The sequence below is a fragment of the Agelaius phoeniceus genome, chromosome 36, assembly GCF_051311805.1.
Source record: "Agelaius phoeniceus isolate bAgePho1 chromosome 36, bAgePho1.hap1, whole genome shotgun sequence".
Lineage (NCBI taxonomy): Eukaryota > Metazoa > Chordata > Aves > Passeriformes > Icteridae > Agelaius > Agelaius phoeniceus.
Window position 1 is genome coordinate 1402705 of NC_135300.1, and position 22452 is coordinate 1425156.

The 22452-nt window shown below is 58.8% G+C and overlaps 1 protein-coding gene and 1 pseudogene across 2 annotated transcripts in view; one reads left to right on the plus strand and one right to left on the minus strand.

Annotated features, from left to right (window-relative positions):
• The first annotated feature begins 6854 nt into the window (after positions 1 to 6854).
• The window catches only part of LOC143696490 (zinc finger protein neuro-d4-like), a 33375-nt pseudogene continuing 17777 nt past the window's right edge, over positions 6855 to 22452 (plus strand). Inside the window, exons 1-7 of the transcript XR_013185928.1 lie at positions 6855 to 6862; positions 7054 to 7215; positions 11174 to 11288; positions 14070 to 14162; positions 16939 to 17011; positions 19949 to 19959; positions 20907 to 21020. The product of XR_013185928.1 is annotated as a zinc finger protein neuro-d4-like (transcript). The remainder of the gene's footprint in view (positions 6863 to 7053; positions 7216 to 11173; positions 11289 to 14069; positions 14163 to 16938; positions 17012 to 19948; positions 19960 to 20906; positions 21021 to 22452) is intronic.
• On the minus strand, positions 11489 to 13205 carry TEX55 (testis expressed 55; the record flags this gene model as incomplete). The annotated part of the gene is made up of 2 exons (XM_077193119.1): positions 11489 to 11566; positions 13050 to 13205. Coding segments are annotated over 2 exons (234 nt in total), but the record flags the coding sequence as incomplete, so codon positions are not given.

The window sequence follows — 22452 nt, forward strand, 5'->3', positions numbered from 1 at the left end:
CCATGCTGGTCCCAGTCCCAGTCCTGGTTCTGATCCCAATCCCAGTCCCAGTGCTGGTTCTGATCCCGGTCCTGGTTCTGATCCCAATCCAGTCCAGTGCTGGTTCTGATCCCGGTCCCGTCTGATCCCAATCCCAGTCCCGGTTCTGATCCTGGTCCTGGTTCTGATCCCAATCCCAGTCCAGTCCTGTTTCCTATCCCAGTCCCAGTTCTCATTCCAGTCCCCATCCCGGTTCTGATCTCAGCCCCGATCCAGTCCCAGTTCTGGTCCCAATCCCAGTCCCGGTCCCAATTCTTGATCCCAATCCTGGTCCCAGTCATGGTCCCGATCCTGGTTCTGATCCTGGTCCCAGTCCCAGTCCCAATCCCAGTTCTTGATCCCAATCCTGGTTCCAGTCTTGGTCCTGGTCCAAATCCCAGTTCCAGTCCCAGTTCTGGTCCCAGTTCCGGTCCCAGTTCTGGTTCCAGTCTCAGTCTCTGTCCTAACTGGTCCAGTCCAGTTCCGATCCCAATCCTGGTCCCAGTCATGGTCCCGATCCTGGTTCTGATCCTGGTCCCAGTCCAGATTCCAATCCCAGTCCCAGTCCCAATTCTTGATCCCAATCCTGGTTCCAGTCTTGGTCCTGGTCCAAATCCCAGTTCCGATCCCAGTTCCAATCCCAGTTCCGATCCCAGTTCCAATCCAGTTCCGGTCCCAGTCTCGGTCTCTGTCCTAATCTTGGTCCCAGTCCTGGTCCTGATCCCGGTCCCAGTCCCAATCCCAGTCCCAGTTCCAGCCCCAGTCCTGGTCCCAGTCCCAATCCCAGTCCCAGTTCCGATCTTGGTCCCAGTCTTGGTCCTGGTGCTGATCCTGGTCCTAGTCCCTGTTCCAATCCCAGTCCCAATCTTGGTCCCAGCCCCAATCCCAATCCTGGTCGCAGTCCAAATCCCAGATCCCAATCCCAATCCTGATCCCAGTCATGGTCCCAGTCCTGGTTCTGATCTTGGTCCCGGTCCAGTCCCAATCCCAATTCTTGATCCCAATCCTGGTTCCAGTCTTGGTCCTGGTCCAAATCCCAGTTCTGATCCCAGTTCCAATCCCAGTTTCAGTCTCTGTCCTAATCTTGGTCCCAGTCCTGGTTCTGATCCTGGTCCCAGTCCCAATCCCAGTCCCAATTCCAGCCCCAGTCCCGGTCCCGGTCCCATTCCGATCTGGTCCCAGTCCAGTCCTGGTCCTGATCCTGGTCCCGGTCCCGGTTCCGATCCCAATCCCAGTTCTGATCCCGGTTTTGATCCCAGCCCCGGTTCCAGTCTCAGTCTCTGTCCCAATCCCGGTCCCAATCCTGGTCCCTGTCCCAGTTCTGATCCCGATCCTGGTCCCAGTCATGGTCCGATCCTGGTTCTGATCCTGGTCCCAGTCCAGATCCCAATCCCAATCCCGGTCCAGTCCCAATCCCAATCCCGGTCCAGTCCCAATCCCAATCCCAGTTCTTGATCCCAGTCCTGGTTCCAGTCTTGGTCCTGGTCCAAATCCCAGTTCTGATCCCAGTTCCGATCCCAGTTCCGGTCCCAATCCAGTTCCAGTCTCGGTCTCTGTCCTAATCTTGGTCCCAGTTCAATCCCAGTCCCAGTTTTGATTTTGGTCCCAGTCCCAGTCCTGTCCCGGTCCCGGTTCCAATCCCAGTCCCAGTCCTGGTTCTGGTCCCAATCCCAGTCCCAATCCCGGTTCTGATCCCAGTCCGGTTCCAGTCTTGGTCCCAGTCCTGGTGCTGATCCTGGTCCCAGTCCAGATCCCAATCCTGGTCCCAGTTCCAGTCCCAATCCCAAATCTTGATCCCAATCCTGGTTCCAGTCTTGGTCCTGGTCCAAATCCAGTTCCAATCCCAGTTCTGATCCCAGTTCTGATCCCAGTTCCGGTCCAGTTCTGGTTCCAGTCTCGCTCTCTGTCCTAATCTTGGTCCCAGTCCTGGTTCTGATCCTGGTCCCAGTCCCAGTTCCAGCCCCAGTCCCGGTCCCAGTCCCAGTCTGTTCTGATCCTGGTCCTGATCTGGTTCTGATCCTGGTCCCGGTCCCGGTTCCAATCCCAGTCCCGGTCCCAATCCCAATCCCAGTCCAGTTCCGATCTTGGTCCCAGTCCTGGTCCCAGTCTCAGTCCTGGTCCTGGTGCCGGTCCCGGTCCTGGTTCCAATCCTGGTCCCAATCCTGGTCCCAATCCCGGTTCTGATCCCAGTCCCGGTTCCAGTCTCAGTCTCTGTCCTAATCCTGGTCCCAATCCAATCCTGATCCCAATCCCGGTCCCATTCCGATCCCAATCCCAGTCCCAGTCCCAGTCCCAATCCCAGTTCCGGTTCTGATCCAATCCCAATTCCAGTCCTGGTTCCAATCCCGGTTCCAGTCCCGGTTCTGATCCCAGTCCCAGTTCCAGTCTCAGTCTCTGTCCTAATCCTGGTCCCAATCCCAATCCTGATCCCAATCCCGGTCCCAATTCCGATCCCAATCCCAGTTCCAGTCCCAGTCCCAGTTCCAATCCTGGTCCCAATCCCGGTCCCGGTTCCGATCCCAATCCCAATTCCAGTCCTGGTTCAATCCCAGTCCCGGTTCCGATCCCAATCCCAATTCCAGTCCTGGTTCCAATCCTGGTCCCAGTTCCGATCCCAGTCCCAGTTCCAGTCCCAGTCCCAGTTCCAATCCTGGTCCTAGTCCCAATCCCAGTTCCGATTCCGATCCCAATCCCAGTTCCAGTCCTGGTTCCAATCCCAGTCCCGGTTCCGATCCAATCCCAATTCCAGTCCTGGTTCCAATCCTGGTCCCAATTCCGATCCCAATCCCAATTCCAGTCCTGGTTCCAATCCCGGTTCCAGTCCGGTTCTGGCCCCGCCCTCTTTGCTCTGGCCCCGCCCCTGGGGGATTTTGGGGGAATTTGGGGGAATTGGTGTCCTGGGAAGGGATTTTGGGGGGTCCCGAGATGATTTGGGGGATATTTGGGGGGTTCCGGGGGATTTTGGGGGGTCCTGGGAGGATATTTGGGATCCCCAGAAGAATTTTGGGGGATCCCCGGGGGGATTTTGGGGGCTCCTGGGTTTTTGGGGGGGATTTTGGGGTGTCCTGGGGTGATTTGGGGATTTTGGGGTGTCCTGGAGAGGAGATTTGGGATCCCCGGAGGAATTTTGGGGGATCCCGGGGGGATTTTGGGGTGTCCAAGGGGGATTTTGGGGTGTCCTGGAGAGGAGATTTGGGATCCCCGGGGGGATTTTGGGGGCTCCTGGGTTTTGGGGGGGGATTTTGGGGTGTCCTGGGGTGATTTGGGAATTTTGGGGGTCCCGGGAGGAGATTTGGGATCCCCGGGGGGATTTTGGGGGCTCCTCGGGGGGATTTTGGGGTGTCCGGGGGATTTTGGGGGGTCCCGGGAGGGGATTTGGGATCCCAGGAGGGATTTTGGGGTATCCGGGGGGATTTTGGGGTGTCCCCGGGGATTTTGGGGTGTCCAGGGCGGTTTTTAGGATTTGGGGGGGTCGGGCCAGGCACTGTCCCCCCATTTTGGGGCATTCCGGGCGTTTTTGGGTTTTGGGGTCCCCCCAAAGGGGCCGTGATTTTTAGGGGGGGGGGAGTCCCAAAGATTTTGGGGTTCCCCAAATTTGGGGTTCCCCAACTCTGCATCCTTTGCGGGGGGGGGGAAATTTGGGGGTCTCGAGGGATTTTGGGGGGTCCCAAAATTGGGGTTCAGCCCCGACCCCACAGTGAAGTTTTGGGGTCACCCCTGACCCCACAGTGAGGTTTTGGGGTGAAGTTTTGGGGTGAGAAACGGCAAAAACGGGACCGGGAGATTTTGGGGTCAAGGATTTTTTGGGGGTTCCCGGGTGGATTTTGGGGCGGATTTTGGGGGGATTTGGGCGGATTTTGGGGTGGGATTGGGTGGATTTTGGGGGGATTTCGCTGTGGATTTTGGGGTGGATTTTGGGGTGAATTTTGACCAAATTTTGGGGGGATTTTGGGATGGATTTTGGGGTGGATTTGGGGTGAATTTTGAGCGAATTTTGGGGGATTTGGGGCGGATTTTGGGGTGGATTTGGACCAAATTTTGGGGGGATTTCGCCGTGGATTTTGGGATGGATTTTGGGGTGGATTTGGGGTGAATTTTAGGTGGATTTTGGGGTGAATTTGTGTGGATTTTGGGGTGGGATTGGGTGGATTTGGGGGTGGATTTTAGGCGGATTTTGGGGGGATTTGGAGTGGATTTTGGGGTGAATTTTGACCAAATTTTGGGGGGATTTCGCCGTGGATTTGGGGGTGGATTTGGGGTGAATTTTAGGTGGATTTTGGGGTGAATTTTAGGTCGATTTTGGGGTGAATTTGTGTGGATTTTGGGGTGGATTTTAGGTGGATTTTGGGGCAGATTTGTGGCGGATTTTGGGGGTGGATTTTGGAGAGATTTTGGGGTGGATTTTGACCAAATTTTGGGGAGATTTTGGGATGGATTTTGGGGTGGATTTGGGGTGAATTTTAGGTGGATTTGGGGGTGGATTTTAGGTGGATTTTGGGGCAGATTTGTGGCGGATTTTGTGGTGGATTTTGGGGCGGATTTTGGGGTGAATTTTGAGCAAATTTTGGGGGGATTTCGCTGTGGATTTTGGGGTGGATTTTGACCAAATTTTGGGGGGATTTCGCCGTGGATTTTGGGGTGAATTTTAGGGGGATTTTGTGGTGGATTTTGGGGTGGATTTGGGGTGGATTTTAGGTGGATTTTGGGGCAGATTTTGGGACGGATTTGGGGCAGATTTGGGGTGGATTTGGGGCAGATTTTGGGGGGATTTGGGGCAGATTTTGGGGTGAATTTTGAGTGAATTTTGGGGGGATTTCGCTGTGGATTTTGGGTTGGATTTTGGGATGGATTTTGGGGTGAATTTTGACCAAATTTTGGGGGGATTTTGGGATGGATTTTGGGATGGATTTGGGATGGATTTTGGGGTGGATTTGGGGGTGGATTTTAGGTGGATTTTGGGGCAGATTTGTGGCGGATTTTGGGGTGGATTTTGGGGCAGATTTTGGGGTGGATTTTGGGTGAATTTTGGGGGGCTTTGGGGCAGATTTTGGGGTGAATTTTGACCGAATTTTGGGGGGATTTTGCTGTGGATTTTGGGGTGGATTTTGTGGGTGTTTTGGGGCGGATTTTGGGGCATTTTGTGGGTATTTCATGGTGGATTTTGGGGGTATTTTGGGGGTATTTTGTGGGTATTTCGGGGGTATTTCAGGGCGGATTTTGGGGCTATTTTGTGGGTATTTCGGGGGTGTTTTGGGGCGGATTTTGGGGGTGTTTTGTGAGTATTTCATGGCGGATTTTGGGGATATTTTGTGGGTATTTCGTGGAAGATTTTGGGGGTATTTTGGGGCGGATTTTGGGGGATGGGGGTGGATTTTGGGGCGGATTTTGGGGCATTTTGTGGTATTTTGGGGCGGATTTTGGGGTATTTTGTGGGTATTTTGGGGCGGGATTGGGCGGATTGATTTGGGGCGTATTTTGGGGGTGTTTGGGGCGGATTTTGGGGTGGGATTGGGTGGATTTTGGGGCGGATTTTGGGGCGGGATTGGGTGGATTTCAGGGCGGGTTTTGGGGCGGATTTTGGGGAATTTTGTGGGTATTTCGGGGCAGGTTTTGGGGCGGATTGTGGGGGTATTTTGGGGTGGATTTTGGGGGTGGGATTGGGTGGATTTTGGGGGTGGATTTTGGGCGGGATTGGGCGGATTTCGGGGCGTATTTTGGGGGTATTTTGTGGGTATTTTGGGGCGGGATTGGGCGGATTTTGGGGCGGATTTTGGGGGTATTTTGTGGGTATTTTGGGGTGGGATTGGGCAGATTTTGGGGTGGGATTGGGTGGATTTTGGGGCGGATTTTGGGGCGGGATTGGGCGGATTTGGGGCGGATTTTGGGGGTATTTTGTGGGTATTTTGTGGCGGGTTTTGGGGCAGATTTTGGGGCAGATTTTGGGGGTGTTTTGGGGGTGGATTTTCGGGGCGGGATTGGGCGGATTTTGGGGCGGATTTTGGGGCGGGATTGGGTGGATTTTGGGGCGTATTTTGGGCGGATTTTGGGGGTATTTTGTGGGTATTTTGGGGTGGGATTGGGCAGATTTTGGGGCTGGGATTGGGTGGATTTTGTGGCGGATTTTGGGGCGGGATTGGGCAGATTTTGGGGGTGTTTTGGGGTGGATTTTGTGGCGGGATTGGGCGGATTTTGGGGCGGATTTTGGGGCAGGATTGGGCGGATTTCGGGGCATATTTTGGGGGTATTTTGTGGGTATTTTGTGGTATTTTGGGGCGGATTTTGGGGCGGGATTGGGTGGATTTTGGGCGTATTTTGGGGGTATTTTGTGGGTATTTTGTGGCGGGATTGGGCGGATTTGGGGCGGATTTTGTGGTATTTGTGGCGGGTTTTGGGGTGGATTTTGGGGCGTATTGTGGGGTATTTTGTGGGTATTTTGGGTGGGATTGGGTGGATTTTGGGGTGGATTTTGTGGGTATTTTGTGGCGGGTTTTGGGGCGGATTTTGGGGTGGATTTTGGGGTGGGATTGGGCGGATTTTGGGGCAGATTTTGGGGGTGTTTGGGGGTGGATTTTGGGGCGGGATTGGGCGGATTTCGGGGCGGATTTTGTGGGTATTTTGTGGGTATTTTGGGCGGGATTGGGCAGATTTTGGGGCGGGATTTGGTGTATTTTGGGGCGGGTTTTGGGGCGGGATTGGTGCGGATTTTGGGGGCGGATTTTGGGGGTGTTTGGGGCGGATTTTGGGGGTGTTTTGGGGCGTATTTTGTGGGTATTTTGTGGGTATTTTGTGGGTATTTTGGGGCGATTTCGGGGCGGATTTGGGGGTATTTTGTGGGTATGTTGGGGTGGGATTGGGTGGATTTTGGGGGTATTTTGTGGGTATTTTGTGGGTATTTTGTGGGTATTTTGGGGCGGGTTTCGGGGCGGATTGTGGGGGTATTTTGTGGGTATTTTGTGGGTATTTTGTGGGTATTTTGTGGGTGTTTGGGGCGGGTTTCGGGGCGGATTGTGGGGGTTCAGGCGGGTGCCCCCGCAGCCTGGGGGAGGAGTTCTACCGCGAGGCGCTGGAGCACTGCCGCAGCTACAACGCCCGGCTCTGCGCCGAGCGCAGCCTCCGCCTGCCCTTCCTGGACGCCGCAGACCGGCGTGGCCCAGAGCAACTCCTACATCTGGATGGAGAGAGCGCACCGCCGGCCCGGTGAGACCCCCGGGATGGGGGAGAGACCCCCGGGATTGGGGAGGGACCCCCGGGATTGGGGAGAGACCCTTGGGACCCTGGGATAGGGTGGGACCAGAGCAACTCCTACATCTGGATGGAGAGAGGCGCACCGCCGGCCCGGTGAGACCCCCGGACCCCCGGGATTGGGGAGGGACCCCCGGGATTGGGGAGGGACCCCCCGGGATTGGGGAGGGACCCCGGGAATGGGGAGGACCCCTGGACCCCTGGGATAGGGTGGGACCAGAGCAACTCCTACATCTGGATGGAGAGAGCAGCACTGGCCCGGTGAGACCCCCGGGACCCCCGGAATGGGGAGGGACCCCTGGGAATGGGGAGGGACCCCCCCAAAATGGGGAGAGACCCCCGGGAATGGGGAGAGGCCCCTGGGAATGGGGAGAGACCCCTGGGACCCCCGGGATTGGGAGAGACCCCCCTAAAATGGGGAGATGCCCCTGGGAATGGGGGAGAGACCCCCGGGAATGGGGAGAGGCCCCTGGGAATGGGGAGAGACCCCTGGGACCCCCGAAATGGGGAGAGACTCCTGGGAATGGGGAGAGACCCCTCGGAATGGGGAGAGACCCCCCCAAAATGGGGAGAGAACCCCAAAATGGGGAGAGACCCCTGGGACCCCGGAATGGGAGAGACCCCGGGATTGGGGAGAGACCCCAGGAACCCCCAGGACTGGTCAGTTTGGGGTCATTTGGGTCAGTTTGGGTCAGTTTGGGTCAGTTTGGTGTCAGGGTCAGTTTGGGGTCATTGGGGTCAGTTTGGGGTCAGTTTGGGGTCAGGGTCAGTTTGGGGTCACTCCGGGGTCAGGGTCAGTTTGAGGTCATTTGGGTCAGTTTGGGGTCATTGGGGTCACTCTGGGGTTGCTGTGGTCACTCTGGGGGTGCCATGGTCACTGTGGGGGTGCCCTGGTCACTCTGGGGCGGTCACTCAGTGTACCGGTCGTGTCCCCAGGCCTGTTCCCAGGTCAGATCTATTCTACCCCGTGGGGTCACTCTGGGGGTGCAGTGGTCACCTCTGTGGGTTCAGTGGTCACTCTGGGATGCAGTGGTCACTCTGGGGGTGCCGTGGTCACTGTGAGGGTGCAGTGGTCACTCTGGGGGTGCAGTGGTCAGTGGTCAGTGGTCACTCAGTGTCCGGCCGTGTCCCCAGGCCTGTCCCCAGGTCAGATCTATTCCTACCCCATGGGGTCACTCTGGGGTTGCTGTGGTCACTCTGGGGGTGCAGTGGTCACTCTGGGGTGCAGTGGTCAGTGTTCAGTGGTCACTCAGTGTCCGCCGTGTCCCCAGGCCTGTCCCCAGGTCAGATCCATTCACACCCATGGGGTCAGTTTGGGTCAGGGTCACTCTGGGGGTTCAGTGGTCACTCTGTGGGTTCAGTGGTCACTCTGTGGGGTGCCGTGGTCACTCTGGGGGTTCAGTGGTCACTCTGTGGGTTCAGTGGTCACTCTGGGGTTCAGTGGTCACTCTGTGGGTTCAGTGGTCACTCTGGGGGTTCAGTGGTCAGTGTTCAGTGGTCACTCAGTGTCCGGCTGTGTCCCCAGGCCTGTCCCCGGGTCAGATCTATTCCTACCCCATGGGGTCAGTTTGGGTCAGGGTCAGTTTGGGTCAGGGTCACTCTGGGGATGCCGTGGTCACTCTGGGGGTCTCAGTGGTCAGTGGTCAGTGGTCAGTGGTCACTCAGTGTCCGGCCGTGTCCCAGGCCTGTCCCAGGTCAGATCCATTCTACCCCATGGGGTCAGTTTGGGTCAGGGTCACTCTGGGGGTGCCATGGTCACTCTGGGGTTCAGTGGTCACTCTGGGGTGGTCACTCAGTGTCCGGCCGTGTCCCCAGGCCTGTCCCCAGGTCAGATCTATTCCTACCCCGTGGGGTCAGTCATTGGGTCAGGGTCAGTTTGGGTCAGGGTCACTCTTGGGGGTCGTGCCGTGGTCACTCTGGGGGTGCAGTGGTCACTCTGGGGTTCAAGGTCGGTCATGTCATGTTCAGTGGTCACTCAGTGTCCGGCCGTGTCCCAGGCCTGTCCCCAGGTCAGATCTATTCCTACCCTATGGGGTCAGTTTGGGTCAGGGTCACTCTGGGGTTCAGTGGTCACTCTGGGGTGGTCACTCAGTGTCCGGCCGTGTCCCCAGGCCTGTCCCCCAGGTCAGATCTATTCCTACCCGCCCCGCTGCTGGCGCAAGAAAGCGGCGCCTGAACATCCTGGAGGCGCCGAGGCTGCGGCCCTGTGAGTGCCCACGGGGCCGCAGGGGTCAGGGGCGGCCGGAGGGGGGTCAGGGGGGCGGACAGAGGGGTCAGGGGGTGGCTGGAGTGGGGCTGGAGAGTGGCCGGAGGGGTCAGGGGCGCGGACAGAGGGGTCAGGGGGCGGCTGGAGTGGGGCCAGAGGGGTCAGGGGCGGCTGGAGGGGTCAGGGTGGTCACTGGAGGGGTCAGGGGGTGACCAGAGGGGTCAGGAGTGGTCAGGGGGTGGCTGGAGGGGTCAGGGTGAGGTGGCTGGAGTGGCCGGAGGGGTGACCAGAGTGGCTGGAGGGTGGCTGGAGTGGTCAGGGGGTGGCTGGAGAGGGGCTGGAGAGTGGCTGGAGGGGTCAGGGGTGGCCAGAGGGGTCAGGAGGGGTTAAGGGGTGGCCAGAGGGGTCAGGGGTGGGGTGGCCGGAGTGGCTGGAGGGCGGCTGAGTGGGGCTGGAGAGTGGCCAGAGGGGTCAGGGGCAGCTGGAGGGTCAGGGGTTGGCTGGGTGGCTGGAGGGTGGCCGGAGTGGCCGGAGGGGGCAGCCAGAGTGGCCAGAGGGTGGCTGGAGTGGCCGGAGGGTGGCTGGAGGGTGGTCAGTGGGTGGCCTGGAGGAGTGGCTGGAGTGGCCGGAGGGGTGTCCAGAGGGTGGCTGGAGTGGCCAGAGGGTGCTCAGAGGGTGCTCAGAGGGTGCTCAGAGGGTGCTCAGAGGGTGCTCAGAGGGTGGCCGGAGGGTGGCCGGAGGGTGGCTGGAGTGGTGGTCAGGGGGTGGCTGGAGTGGGTGACAGAGTGGCTGGGGCAGTGGCCACAGTGGCCGGAGGGTGGACAGAGAAGTGGCCGGAGCAGTGGCCGGAGGGTGGCCGGAGTGTCCGGAGTGGCTGGAGGGTGTCCGAGTGTCTGAGTGTCCTTAGTGTGTCCCTGCCATGTCTGTGTGTCCTTAGCGTGTCCCCAGCATGTCCATGTGTCTGTGCTGTGTCCATGTCTCAGTAGCGTGTCCCTAGCACGTCCTTAGCATGTCCCAGCGTGTCCCTGCTGTGTCCGTGTCTGCGTGTCGGTAGCGTGTCCTTAGCGTGTCCGTGTGTCAGTAGCGTGTCCCTGCCGTGTCGGTAGCGTGTCGGTAGCGTGTCCCCAGCGTGTCCGTACTGTGTCTGTGTGTCCCTGCCGTGTCCGTGTGTCGGTAGCGTGTCCCCAGCGTGTCCCCAGCGTGTCCGTGCCGTGTCCGAGCCGTGTCCGTGTGTCGGTAGCATGTCCCCAGTGTGTCTGTACTGTGTCTGTGTGTCCGTGCCGTGTCCATGTGTTGGTAGTGTGTCCCTGCTGTGTCCGTGTGTCCCCAGCGTGTCCATGTGTCCGTAGCGTGTCGGTAGCGTGTCCCAGCGTGTCCGTGCCGTGTCCCAGCGTGTCCGTGTGTCCGTAGCGTGTCGGTAGCGTGTCCCCAGCGTGTCCGTGCCGTGTCCCAGCGTGTCCATGCTGTGTCCCAGCATGTCTGTGTGTCGGTAGCGTGTCCCCAGCGTGTCCCAGCATGTCCGTGCCGTGTCCGTGTGTCCCTAGCGTGTCCTTAGCATGTCCCCAGCGTGTCCTTAGCATGTCCCCAGTGTGTCCGTAGCGTGTCCTTAGCGTGTCTGAGTGTCCATAGCATGTCTGTAGTGTGTCCCTAGCGTGTCCTTAGCGTGTCCCCAGCATGTCCTTAGCGTGTGTTCCCGTGTGCGCTCAGGCTGTGAGGCGCCGCTGCGGCCCCGGAGGGGGCGGTGCCCGAGGGGCCGGTGCTGGAGGCGCTGCTGAGCGCGGAGACCCCGGAGCCGCCCGAGGAGCCGCCCCCGGACGCGCCGGTCAGTGCCCGCGGGGACGGGAGTGTCCGTGTGTCCGTGTGTGTGTGTGTGTGTGTGTCTGTGTGTGTGTGTGTCTGTGTGTGTGTGTGTGTGTGTCCGTGTGTGTGTGTGTGTGTGTCCGTGTGTGTGTGTGTGTGTGTGTGTCTGTGTGTGTCTGTGCGTCCGTGCGTCTGTCTGTGTGTCCGTGTGTGTGTCCATGTGTCTGTCTGTCTGTGTGTCTGTGTGTGTGTGTGTGTCCGTCTGTCCGTGTGTCCGTGTGCCTGTTGTGTGTGTGTCTGTCTGTCTGTCTGTCTGTGTGTCCGTGTGTCCGTGTGTGCATGTGTGCCCGTCTGTGTGTGCGTCTGTCCGTGTGTCCGTGTGTCCATGTGTCCATCCGTGTGTGTCCGTCTGTGTGTCCGTGTGTCTGTCTGTGTGTGTGTGTGCGTCCGTCTGTCTGTCCGTCTGCGTGTGTGTCTGTCTGTCCGTGTGTGTGTCTGTGTGTGTGTCTGTGTGTCCGTCTGTCATGTGTCTGTGTGTCCGTGTGTGTGTCTGTGTGTCCGTGTGTCTGTGTGTCCGTCTGTCTGTCGTGTGTGTGTCCATCTGTGTGTCTGTGTGTCCGTCTGTCCGTGTGTGTGTCTGTGTGTCTCTGTGTCTGTGCGTCTGTCTGTCCGTGTGTCTGTCCGTGTGTGCATCTGTCCGTCTGTCCGTGTGTGTGCCCGTCTGTGCGTGCGTCTGTCTGTCTGTGTGTCCGTGTGTCTGTGTTTCCGTCTGTGTGTCCGTGTGTGTGTGTGTCCATCTCTCCGTCCGTGTGTGCGTGCGTGTGTCCGTGTGTCTGTGTGTCCATGTGTCCGTCTATGTGTCCGTCTGTGTGTCCGTCTGTGTGTCCGTCTGTGTGTCCGTGTGTCCGTGTGTCCGTGTGTCCGTCTGTGTGTCCCCGTGTGTCCGTCTGTGTGTCCGTGTGTCTGTGTGTGTGTGCATCTGTCTGTCTGTCCATCTGTCTGTCCACGCATCCGTCTGTGTGTCCGTGTGTCTGTGTGTCCGTGTGTCTGTGTGTCCGTGTGTGTCTGTGTGTGTCCGTCTATCCATGTGTCTGTGTGTCTGTCCGTGTGTCCGTCTGTCTGTGTGTCCATGTGTCCGTCTGTCCGTGTGTGCGTGTGTGTGTCTGTCTGTCTGTGCCTGTGTGTCCGTCTGTCCGTCTGTCTGTCCGTGTGTCTGTCCATGTGTGCATGTGTGTGTCTGTGTGTGTCTGTGTGTCCATCCATCCATCCGTGTCTGTCTGTGTCTGTCTGTCTGTCTGTCCATGCGTCTGTCTGTGCATCTGTCTGTGTGTCCGTGCGTCCGTCTGTCCGTCTGTCCGTGTGTCCGTGTGTCCGTGTCTCTGTGTCTCTGTCCGTGTCCGTCTGTCTGTCTGTCTGTGTGTCTGTCCATGTGTCCGTCTGTCCATCCATGTTTCTGTCTGTGCGTCCGTCTGTCCGTCTGTGCGTGCGTGTGTCCATCCATGTGTCTGTCTGTCCGTCCGTGTGTCCGTCTGTGCGTGTGTCTGTCCATCTGTCCGTGCGTCCGTCTGTGTGCCCATCCGTGTGCCCGTCCGTGTGTCCGTCCGTGTGTCCGTGTGTCTGTGTGTCCGTGTGTCCGTCTGTCCGTCCATCTGTCCATCTGTCCGTGTGTGTGTCTGTCCGTCCGTGTGTCCGTCCGTCTGTCTGTCCATGTGTCCATGTGTCTGTCCATGTGTCCGTCCATGTGTCTGTGTGTCCGTCCGTCCGTCCGTGTGTGTCCGTCTGTGTGTCCGTCTGTCCGTGTGTCCATCCGTCTGTCTGCCTGTCCATGTGTCTGTCTGTCTGTCTGTCCATGTCCACGTGTGTCCATGTGTGTCCGTCTGTCCGTCTGTCCATGTGTCCGTCTGTCCGTCTGTCCGTGTGTCCGTCTGTCCGTCTGTCCGTGTGTCCGTCCACCAGTCCAATTCCCCCAAGTTTCCCCCAAAATCCCCGAATTCCCCAAAATCCCCGAATCCTGATTTCCCTGAATTTCTCCAAAATCCTCCAAAATCCCAAATTCCCCCCAAATCCCAAAATCCCCCAAGATCCCAAATTCCCCAAAATCCCGATTTCCCCCCAAATCCCAAATTCCAACAAAATCCCTGATTTCCCTGAATTTCCCCAAATCCCTGAATTTCCCCAAATCCCCCTTTTCCACCCAAATCCCCGTTTTTCCCCATTTTTCCCCCCATCCCGATTTGCCTATTTTTCCCCATTTTTCCCCATTTTTCCCCCAAAATCCCAATTTCCCCATTTTTCCCCCCCAAATCCCGATTTCCCCGTTTTTCCCCATTTTTCCCTGTCTTTCCCCCCAATCCCGATTTCCCCATTTTTCCCCCCAAATCCCTGAATTTCCCCCCCAAGCCCCAATTTCCCCGTTTTTCCCCCAAATCCCCATTTTTCCCCGTTTTTCTCCACAAAATCCCAATTTCCCCGTTTTTTCCCCAAAATCCTGATTTCCCCATTTTTCCCCATTTTTCTCCCCAATCCCGATTTCCCCGTTTTTCCCCCCAAATCCCCATTTTTCCCCCCAAATCCCAATTTCCCCATTTTTCCCCCAAATCCCTGAATTTCCCCCCCCAAATCCCGATTTCCCCGGTTTTCCCCCCAATCCCGATTTTCCCGTTTTCCCCGTTTTTCCCCGATTTTCCCGATTTTGCCGTTTTTCCCCCCAATCCCGATTTCCCTGTTTTTCCTCCCAATCCCGATTTCCCCGTTTTCCCCCGTTTTTCCCCGATTTTCCCGATTTTGCCGTTTTTGCCCCCAGAAGGCGCCGCCCCCCGAGTTCCCGCACGAGCCCGAGGGGGAGGAGCCGGACGAGGAAACCCCGAGGGGGCGAAAGAACCGGGCCCGGGGCAAGGTGGGCACACGGACACACAGACACACGGACACACGGACACGGGGATGGACACACGGACACACGGACACGGGGATGGACACACGGACACACGGACACGGGGACGGGGACAGGGACAGACGGACACGGGGACAGGGACAGACGGACACGGACATGAGGGGGGACAGACAGATGGACACGGGGACATGGGGACAGGGGGACAGGGGGACACGGGGATGGACACGGGGACGGACACACGGACACGGGGGGACAGGGACACACGGACACACGGACACGGGGGGGGACGGACACACGGACACGGGGACAGGGACAGACGGACACACGGACACACGGACACGGGGACGGACACGGGGATGGACACGGGGACAGGGACAGACGGACACGGGGACACGGGGACGGACACACGGACACACGGACACACAGACACACGGACACGGGGGGACAGGGACAGATGGACACACGGACACGGGGACAGGGACAGACGGACACGGGGATGGACACGGGGATGGACAGGGGGACACGGGGACGGACACACGGACACGGGGATGGACACACGGACACGGGGAGGGACAGACGGACACGGGGATGGACACATGGACACGGGGAGGGACACGGGGACACGGGGAGGGACACGGGGACACGGGGGGGGACACACGGACACGGGGACAGGGGGACGGACAGATTGACACGGGGATGGACACAGCAAGGGACACAGGGATGGACGGACGGACACACGGACACGGGGATGGACGGACACGGGGATGGACACGGGGATGGACACATGGACACAGGGACGGACACACGGACACACAGACACAGGGACGGATGGACGGACGGACACGGGGACACAGGGACAGACGGACGGACATGGGGATGGACACAGCAAGGGATACACGGACATGGGGACACAGGGACAGACGGACGGACACAGGGACAGGGGGACGGACGGACACGGGGATGGACACGGGGACGGACACACGGACACGGGGATGGATGGACGGACACAGGGACACAGGGACACAGGGATGGACACAGCAATGGACACACGGACACGGGGATGGGGATACGGGGACAGACGGACACGGGGACGGACACGGGGATGGACACGGGGATGGACACACGGACACGGGGACACAGGGACACAGGGATGGACGGACACAGCGACAGGGGGATGGACGGACACGGGGATGGACACGGGGATGGACGGACAGACACGGGGACGGATGGACGGACGGACGGACACAGCAAGGGACACATGGACACACACACAGACATACGGACACGGGGACACGGGGACGGACGGACGGACACGGGGACAGACACACGGACACGGGGACACAGGGATGGACACACGGACACGGGGATGGACACAGGGATGGACGGACACGGGGACACGGGGACGGACGGACGGACACGGGGACGGACACAGCAAGGGACACGGGGACACGGGGACGGACACGGGGACAGACAGATGGACACGGGGACGGACACAGGGACACAGGGATGGACACAGGGACGGACACACGGACACACGGACACAGGGACGGACACACCGATGGACACGCGGACAGAAGGACACAGCGATGGACACACGGACACACGGACGGACGGATGGACAGGGGGACAGAAGGACAGGGGGACACGGGGATGGACGGAGAGACGGACAGATGGACAGATGGCCGGACAAGGGGACGGATGGACAGACAGAGGGACGGACAGGGGGATGGACAGGGGGACGGACAGGTGGACAGGCGGACACCTGGACAGTCAGGCAGACAGACAGCTGGACAGGCAGCTGGACAGACGGACAGCTGGGCAGCCGAATAGCTGGACAGACAGACAGTGGGACAGACGGACAGTTGGGCAGATAGCTGGGCAGACAGATGGACAGCCGGACAGCTGGACATGCGGACAGCTGGACGGACAGACAGACGGGCAGCAGGAGAGCCGGGCGGGCAGACAGACAGACAGACGGGCAGCGGGATGGCTGGACGGACAGACAGACAGTGGGACATGTGGGCATTGGGACAGAGGGACAGACGGACAGTTGGGCAGATAGCCAGACAGACAGACGGACAGCCGGACAGCTGGATGGACAGACAGACAGATGGGCAGCAGGAGAGCCAGGCAGACAGACGGACAGCCGGGCAGCGGGATGGCCGGACAGACGGACAGTGGGACAGCCGGGCAGACGGACGGACGGACAGCCGGACATGTGGGCATTGGGACGTTGGGACATTGGGAGGACAGACGGACAGACAGCTGGACACTGGAACAGACGGACATGTGGGCATTGGGACAGACAGACGGACAGACAGACGGACAGGTGGGCAGACAGACGGATGGACAGCTGGACATTGGGACAGACGGACATGTGGGCATTGGGACATTGGGACAGATGGACATGTGGGCAGACAGACGGACGGACAGCCGGACAACTGGACACGTGGGCATTGGGACAGTTGGGGCAGCTGGGGCAGCTGGGCAGACAGACAGACAGACAGACAGGCGGACAGACAGGCGGACAGAGAGACGGACAGACAGACAGACAAGCAGCTGGACAGACGGACAGTGGGACAGCTGGGCAGACGGACGGACGGACGGACAGCCGGGCATGTGGGCATTGGGGCAGCTGGGGCAGACGGGCAGCGGGCTGGCCGGGCAGACAGACGGACAGACGGACAGACAGACACACAGACGGACAGACAGATGGACAGACAGACGGACATACGGACAGACGGACAGACAGACGGACAGACGGCCGTGCGTGTCCCCGCAGGCGTACGGGCTGGTGATGAAGAGGAGGGTGGACGTGGTGCTGGAGGAGAGGGACAAACCCTACGTGTGCGACAGTGAGACACGGGGGGACAGGGGGGACAGGGGGGATTGGGGGATTTTGGGGGGATTGGGGCAATTTTGGGGGGCACGGGGTCGGGTTTTGGGGTCCCTGGGCCAATTTTGGGGGGTTTGGGTTCTGGTTTTGGGGTCCATGCCCCGGTTTTGGGGGGCTTTTAGGGAGGTTTGGGGGGGGTTTGGGGTCCGGTTTTGGGGTCCCTGGGCCAATTTTGGGGTTTTTTGGGGTCCCTGTTCTGTTTTTGGGGTGTGTGGGGTCGGCTTTTGGGGTCCATGCCCTCGTTTTGGGGTCCCTGTGCCCTCATTTTGGGGCGATTTTGGGGTCCCTGTTCTGGTTTGGGGGATTTTTGGGAGATTTGGGGGTTTTTGGGGTCTGGTTTTGGGGGGTTTTTGGGGAGGTTTTGAGGGGTTTGGGGTCAGGTTTTGGGGTCCCTGTGCCAATTTTGGGGAGGTTTTGGGGGTCCCTGTGCCAATTTTGGGGCTTTTTGGGGTCTGGTTTTGGGGTTTCTAGGCCAATTTTGGGGGGTTTGGGGTCGGGTTTTGGGGGTCCCTGGGCCATTTTGGGTTTTTTTGGGGTCCCTGTTCTGTTTTGGGGGGGTTTTGGGGGTCCCTGTCCTGTTTTTGGGGGGTTTGGGGTCGGCTTTTGGGGTTCATGCCCTGGTTTTGGGAAGGTTTTGGGGTCCCTGTTCTGTTTTTGGGGGGTTTTGGGGTCTGGTTTTGGAGTCCCTGTTCTGTTTTTGGGGGTTTTTGGGGGTCCCTGTCCTGTTTTTGGGGAGGTTTTGGGGTCCTTATTCTGTTTTTGGGGGGTTTGGAGTCGGCTTTTGGGGTTCATGCCCTGGTTTTGGGAAGGTTTTGGGGTCCCTGGGCCAATTTTGGGGCTTTTTGGGGTCTGGTTTTGGTGTTTCTGGGCCAATTTTGGGGAGTTTGGGGTCGGGTTTTGGGGTTTCTGTGCCAATTTTGGGGGGTTTGGGGGATTTTTTGGGGTCCCTGTTCTGGTTTGGGGGGGTTTGGGGGCATTTTGGGGGGCTCTGGGGTCTGGTTTTGGGGTCCCTGGGCCAATTTTGGGGCTTTTTGGGGTCTGGTTTTGGGGTCCTCGTCCTGGTTTTGGGGGTTTGGGGTCGGGTTTTGGGGTCCCGGTGCCAATTTTGGTTTTTTTTTGGGGGTTTTTTTGGGGTCCTTGTTCTGGTTTGAGGGGGGTTTGGGGCATTTTGGGGGGCCTGGGTCTGGTTTTGGGGTCCATGCCCCGGTTTTGGGGTCCCTGTGCCAATTTGGGATCTGGTTTGGGGGAGTTTGGGGTCCGGTTTTGGGGTCCCTGGGCGAATTTTGGGGGGTTTGGGGTCGGGTTTTGGGTCCCTGTTCTGGTTTGGGGGGGGTTGGGGGATTTTGGGGGCTCTGGGGTCTGGTTTTGGGGGGCTTTGGGGTTTTTGGGGAGGTTTTGAGGGGGTTTTTTGGGTCTGGTTTGGGGGGTTTGGGGTCTGGTTTTGGGGTCCCTGGGCCAATTTTGGGGGGTTTGGGGTCTGGTTTTGGGGTCCCTCTCCTGTTTTTGTGGGGTTTGGGTCCAGTTTTAGGGGGGTTTGGGGGGTTTTGGGGAGATTTTGGGGGGTTTGGGGTCGGGTTTTGGGGTCCCTGGGCCAATTTTGGGTTTTTTGGGGGGTTTTTTGGGCGGTTTTGGGGCTCCCTGATCCAGTTTTGGGTGTTGGGGGTCCTGGGACCCCACGGAGTGACCACTCGGACACTGAGTGACCACTCACCCTGAGTGACCGCTCAGAGCACTGAGTGACCACTGGCTCTGAGTGACCCCTCACACACCGAGTGACCGCTGGCTCTGAGTGACCATTCAGACTCGGCCCCAGTAACTGCTCGGACACTGAGTGACCACTGACCATGAGTGACCACTGACCATGAGTGACCACTTGGACACTGAGTGACCACTGGACACTGAGTGACCACTGGACACTGAGTGACCACTCACCCCAAATGACCGCTTGCTCTGAGTGACCACTGACCCTGAGTGACCACTGACCATGAGTGACCACTGACACTGAATGAACACTGAATGACTGCTTACCTCAAGTGATCCGCTCAGATACCGAGTGACCGCTCTGACCCTGAGTGACCGCTGAGACCCTGAGTGACCACTGACCCTGAGTGACCGCTCACCCTGAGTGACCACTGACCCTGAGTGACCATTCAGATACCAAGTGACCACTCTAACTCTGAGTGACCACTCACCCCGAGTGACCGCTCAGATTCTGGGCCCGAGTGACCACTCAGACCCCAAGTGACCACTCAGACCCTGAGTGACCACTGACCATGAGTGACCACTGACCCTGAGTGACCACTGATCATAGTGACCACTCACCCAAATGACCCCTTAGACACTGAGTGACCGCTGAGCCACAGTGACCACTTAGATACCCAGTGACCACTCGGCTCTGAGTGACCACTGACCCTGGGTGACCACTGACCCTGAGTGACCACTTGGCCCTCAGAGACTGCTCAGACCCAGAGTGACCGCTCAGAGCCCAAGTGACCGCTGACCCTGAGTGACCACTGACCATAAGTGACCGCTGACCCTGAGTGACCCTGAGTGACCCTGGTGACCTGCTGACGAGTACCCGAGTGACCATTGTGACCCTGAGTGACCCTGAGTGACCTGAGTGACCCTGAGTGACCATTGTGTCCCCTCTCTGTCCATTCTGTCCCCAGTCTGTGGGAAGCGCTATAAGAACCGGCCGGGGCTCAGTTACCATTACAGCCACACCCACTGACCCTGAGTGACCCTGAGTGACCCTGAGTGACCCTGAGTGACCCTGGGTCACCATGAGTGACCCTGAGTGACCCTGAGTGACCATTGTGACCCTGAGTGACCCCGAGTGACCCTGGGTGACCCTGAGTGACCCCGAGTGACCATTCTCTGTCCATTCTATCCCCAGTCTGTGGAAGCGCTATAAGAACCGGCCTGGCCTCAGTTACCATTACAGCCACACCCACTGACCCTGAGTGACCCTGAGTGACCCCGAGTGACCCTGAGTGACCATTGTGACCATGAGTGACCTGAGTGACCCCGAGTGACCATTGTCCATTGTTCTGTGTCCCTCTGTGTCCCAGTCTGTGGGAAGCGCTATAAGAACCGGCCGGTCTCAGTTACCATTACAGCCACACCCACTGACCCTGAGTGACCCTGAGTGACCCTGAGTGACCCTGAGTGACCCTGGGTGACCCTGAGTGACCCTGAGTGACCCTGAGTGACCCTGAGTGACCATTGTGTGTCCATTTTATCCCCAGTTTGCGGGAAGCGCTATAAGAACCTGGCCTGGTCTCAGTTACCATTACAGCCACACCCACTGACCCTGAGTGACCCTGAGTGACCCTGAGTGACCCTGAGTGACCCTGAGTGACCCTGTGTGACCATTCTGTGTCCATTCTGTCCCTGCAGTTTGCGGGAAGCGCTATAAGAACCGGCCCGGCCTCAGTTACCATTACAGCCACACCCACTGACCCTGAGTGACCCTGAGTGACCCTGAGTGACCATGAGTGACCATTGTGTCCCCTCTCTGTCCCCTCTCTGTCCCAGTCTGTGGAAGCGCTATAAGAACCGCCCGGGCCTCAGTTACCATTACAGCCACACCCACTGACCCTGAGTGACCCTGAGTGACCATTGTCCATTGTTCTGTGTCCATTTTATCCTGCAGTCTGTGGGAAGCGCTATAAGAACCGCCCCGGTCTCAGTTACCATTACAGCCACACCCACTGACCCTGAGTGACCCTGAGTGACCCTGAGTGACCCTCAGTGACCCTGAGTGACCCTCAGTGACCCTCAGTGACCCTCAGTGACCCTGAGTGACCATTCTGTCCCCTCTGTGTCCATTCTATCCCTGCAGTCTGTGGAAGCGCTATAAGAACCGCCCTGGCCTCAGTTACCATTACAGCCACACCCACCTGGCCGAGGAGGAAGGGGAGGAGCCGGGGGGGGCGCGGGGCCCCCGCGCAGGAACCACCACAGGCGTGAGGGGGGAGGGGAAAACGGGAGGGGGAGGGGCTTGGGGTTGGGGGCGGGGCGTTCGGGGGGATTTGGGGGATTTCAGGGGGTTTGGGGAGGTTTGGGGGGTTTGGGAGGGTTTTGGGGGGATTTGGGAGGTTTGGGAGGGTTTTGGGGATTTGAGGGGGTTTGGGAAGGGTTTGGGGGGGTTTTGGGGGAGTTTTGGGGGGTTTGGGGGATTTGGGGGGGTTTCGGGGGATTTCGGGGGGCGTTTGGGGGGGTTTGGGGAGGTTTTGGGGGGGTTTGGGGAGGATTTTGGGGGGATTTGGGGAGGTTTGGGGGGGGGTTGGGGGAGTTTTGGGGGTTTGGGGGGATTTGGAGGGGTTTGGGGAGGTTTGGGGGGTTTCAGGGGTTTGAGGGGGTTTGGGGGGGATTTTGGGGAGGTTTGGGGGGGTTTGGGGGGGGTTTGGGGGCGTTTTGGGTGGTTGGGAGGGGGTTTGGGGGATTTTGGGGGATTTGGGGAGGTTTGGGGGGGTTTGAAGGGGTTTTGGGGGACTTCGGGGGCGTTGGGGGGGCTTGGGGGGGGATTTGGGGAGGGTTGGGGAGGGTTTTGGGGGATTTGGGAGGTTCTGGGAGGATTTGGGGGTTCGGGGGATTTTGGGGGGGTTGGGGGGGTTTGGGGAGGGTTTTGGGGGGATTTGGGGAGGGTTTGGGGAGTTTTGGGGGGGTCTGTGCTGGTTTGGGAGAGTTTTTAGGGGGGGTTGGCGGGGGTTTGGGGAGGGTTTGGGGGCGTTTCAGGGCGTTCGAGGTGGGTTTGGGGGGGGGTTTGGGGAGGGTCTGTGCTGGTTTGGGGGGGTCTGGGATGGTTTTGGGGGGGTCTGGGATGGTTTGGGGGGGATTTTGGGGAGTTTTTGGGGGGTTTGAGGTGGGTTTGGGGGAGGGTTTCAGGGGGTTTGGGGGGATTTGGGGGTCTAGGATGGTTTTGGGGGGGTTTGAGGAGGTTTGGGAGGGTTTTGGGGGATTTGAGGGGGTTTGGGAAGGGTTTGGGGGGTTTGGGGGAGGTTTGGGGGGATTTCAGGGGTTTGAGGTGGGTTTGGGGAGTTTTGGGGGGATTTGAGGGGGTTTCGGGGGGTTTGGGGGATTTTGGGGAGGTTTTGAGGGGGTTTGAGGAGGGTTTGGAGGGGTCTGGGGTGGTTTTGGGGGGTTTGAGGGGAGGTTTGGGGGGGTTTGGGGAGGGTCTGTGCTGGTTTGGAGGGGTCTGGGATGGTTTTGGGGGGATTTTGGGGCGTTTTGGGGGGTTTGAGGTGGCTTTGAGGAGGGTTTGGGGGGTGTAGATGGTTTTGGGGGGTGTGAGGAGGTTTTGGGGGTTTGGGAAGAGTTTGGGGGGATTTGGGGGGGGTTGGGGGGTTTGGGGGGGTTTGGGGAGGATCTCTGCTGGTTTGGGGGGGTCTGGATGGT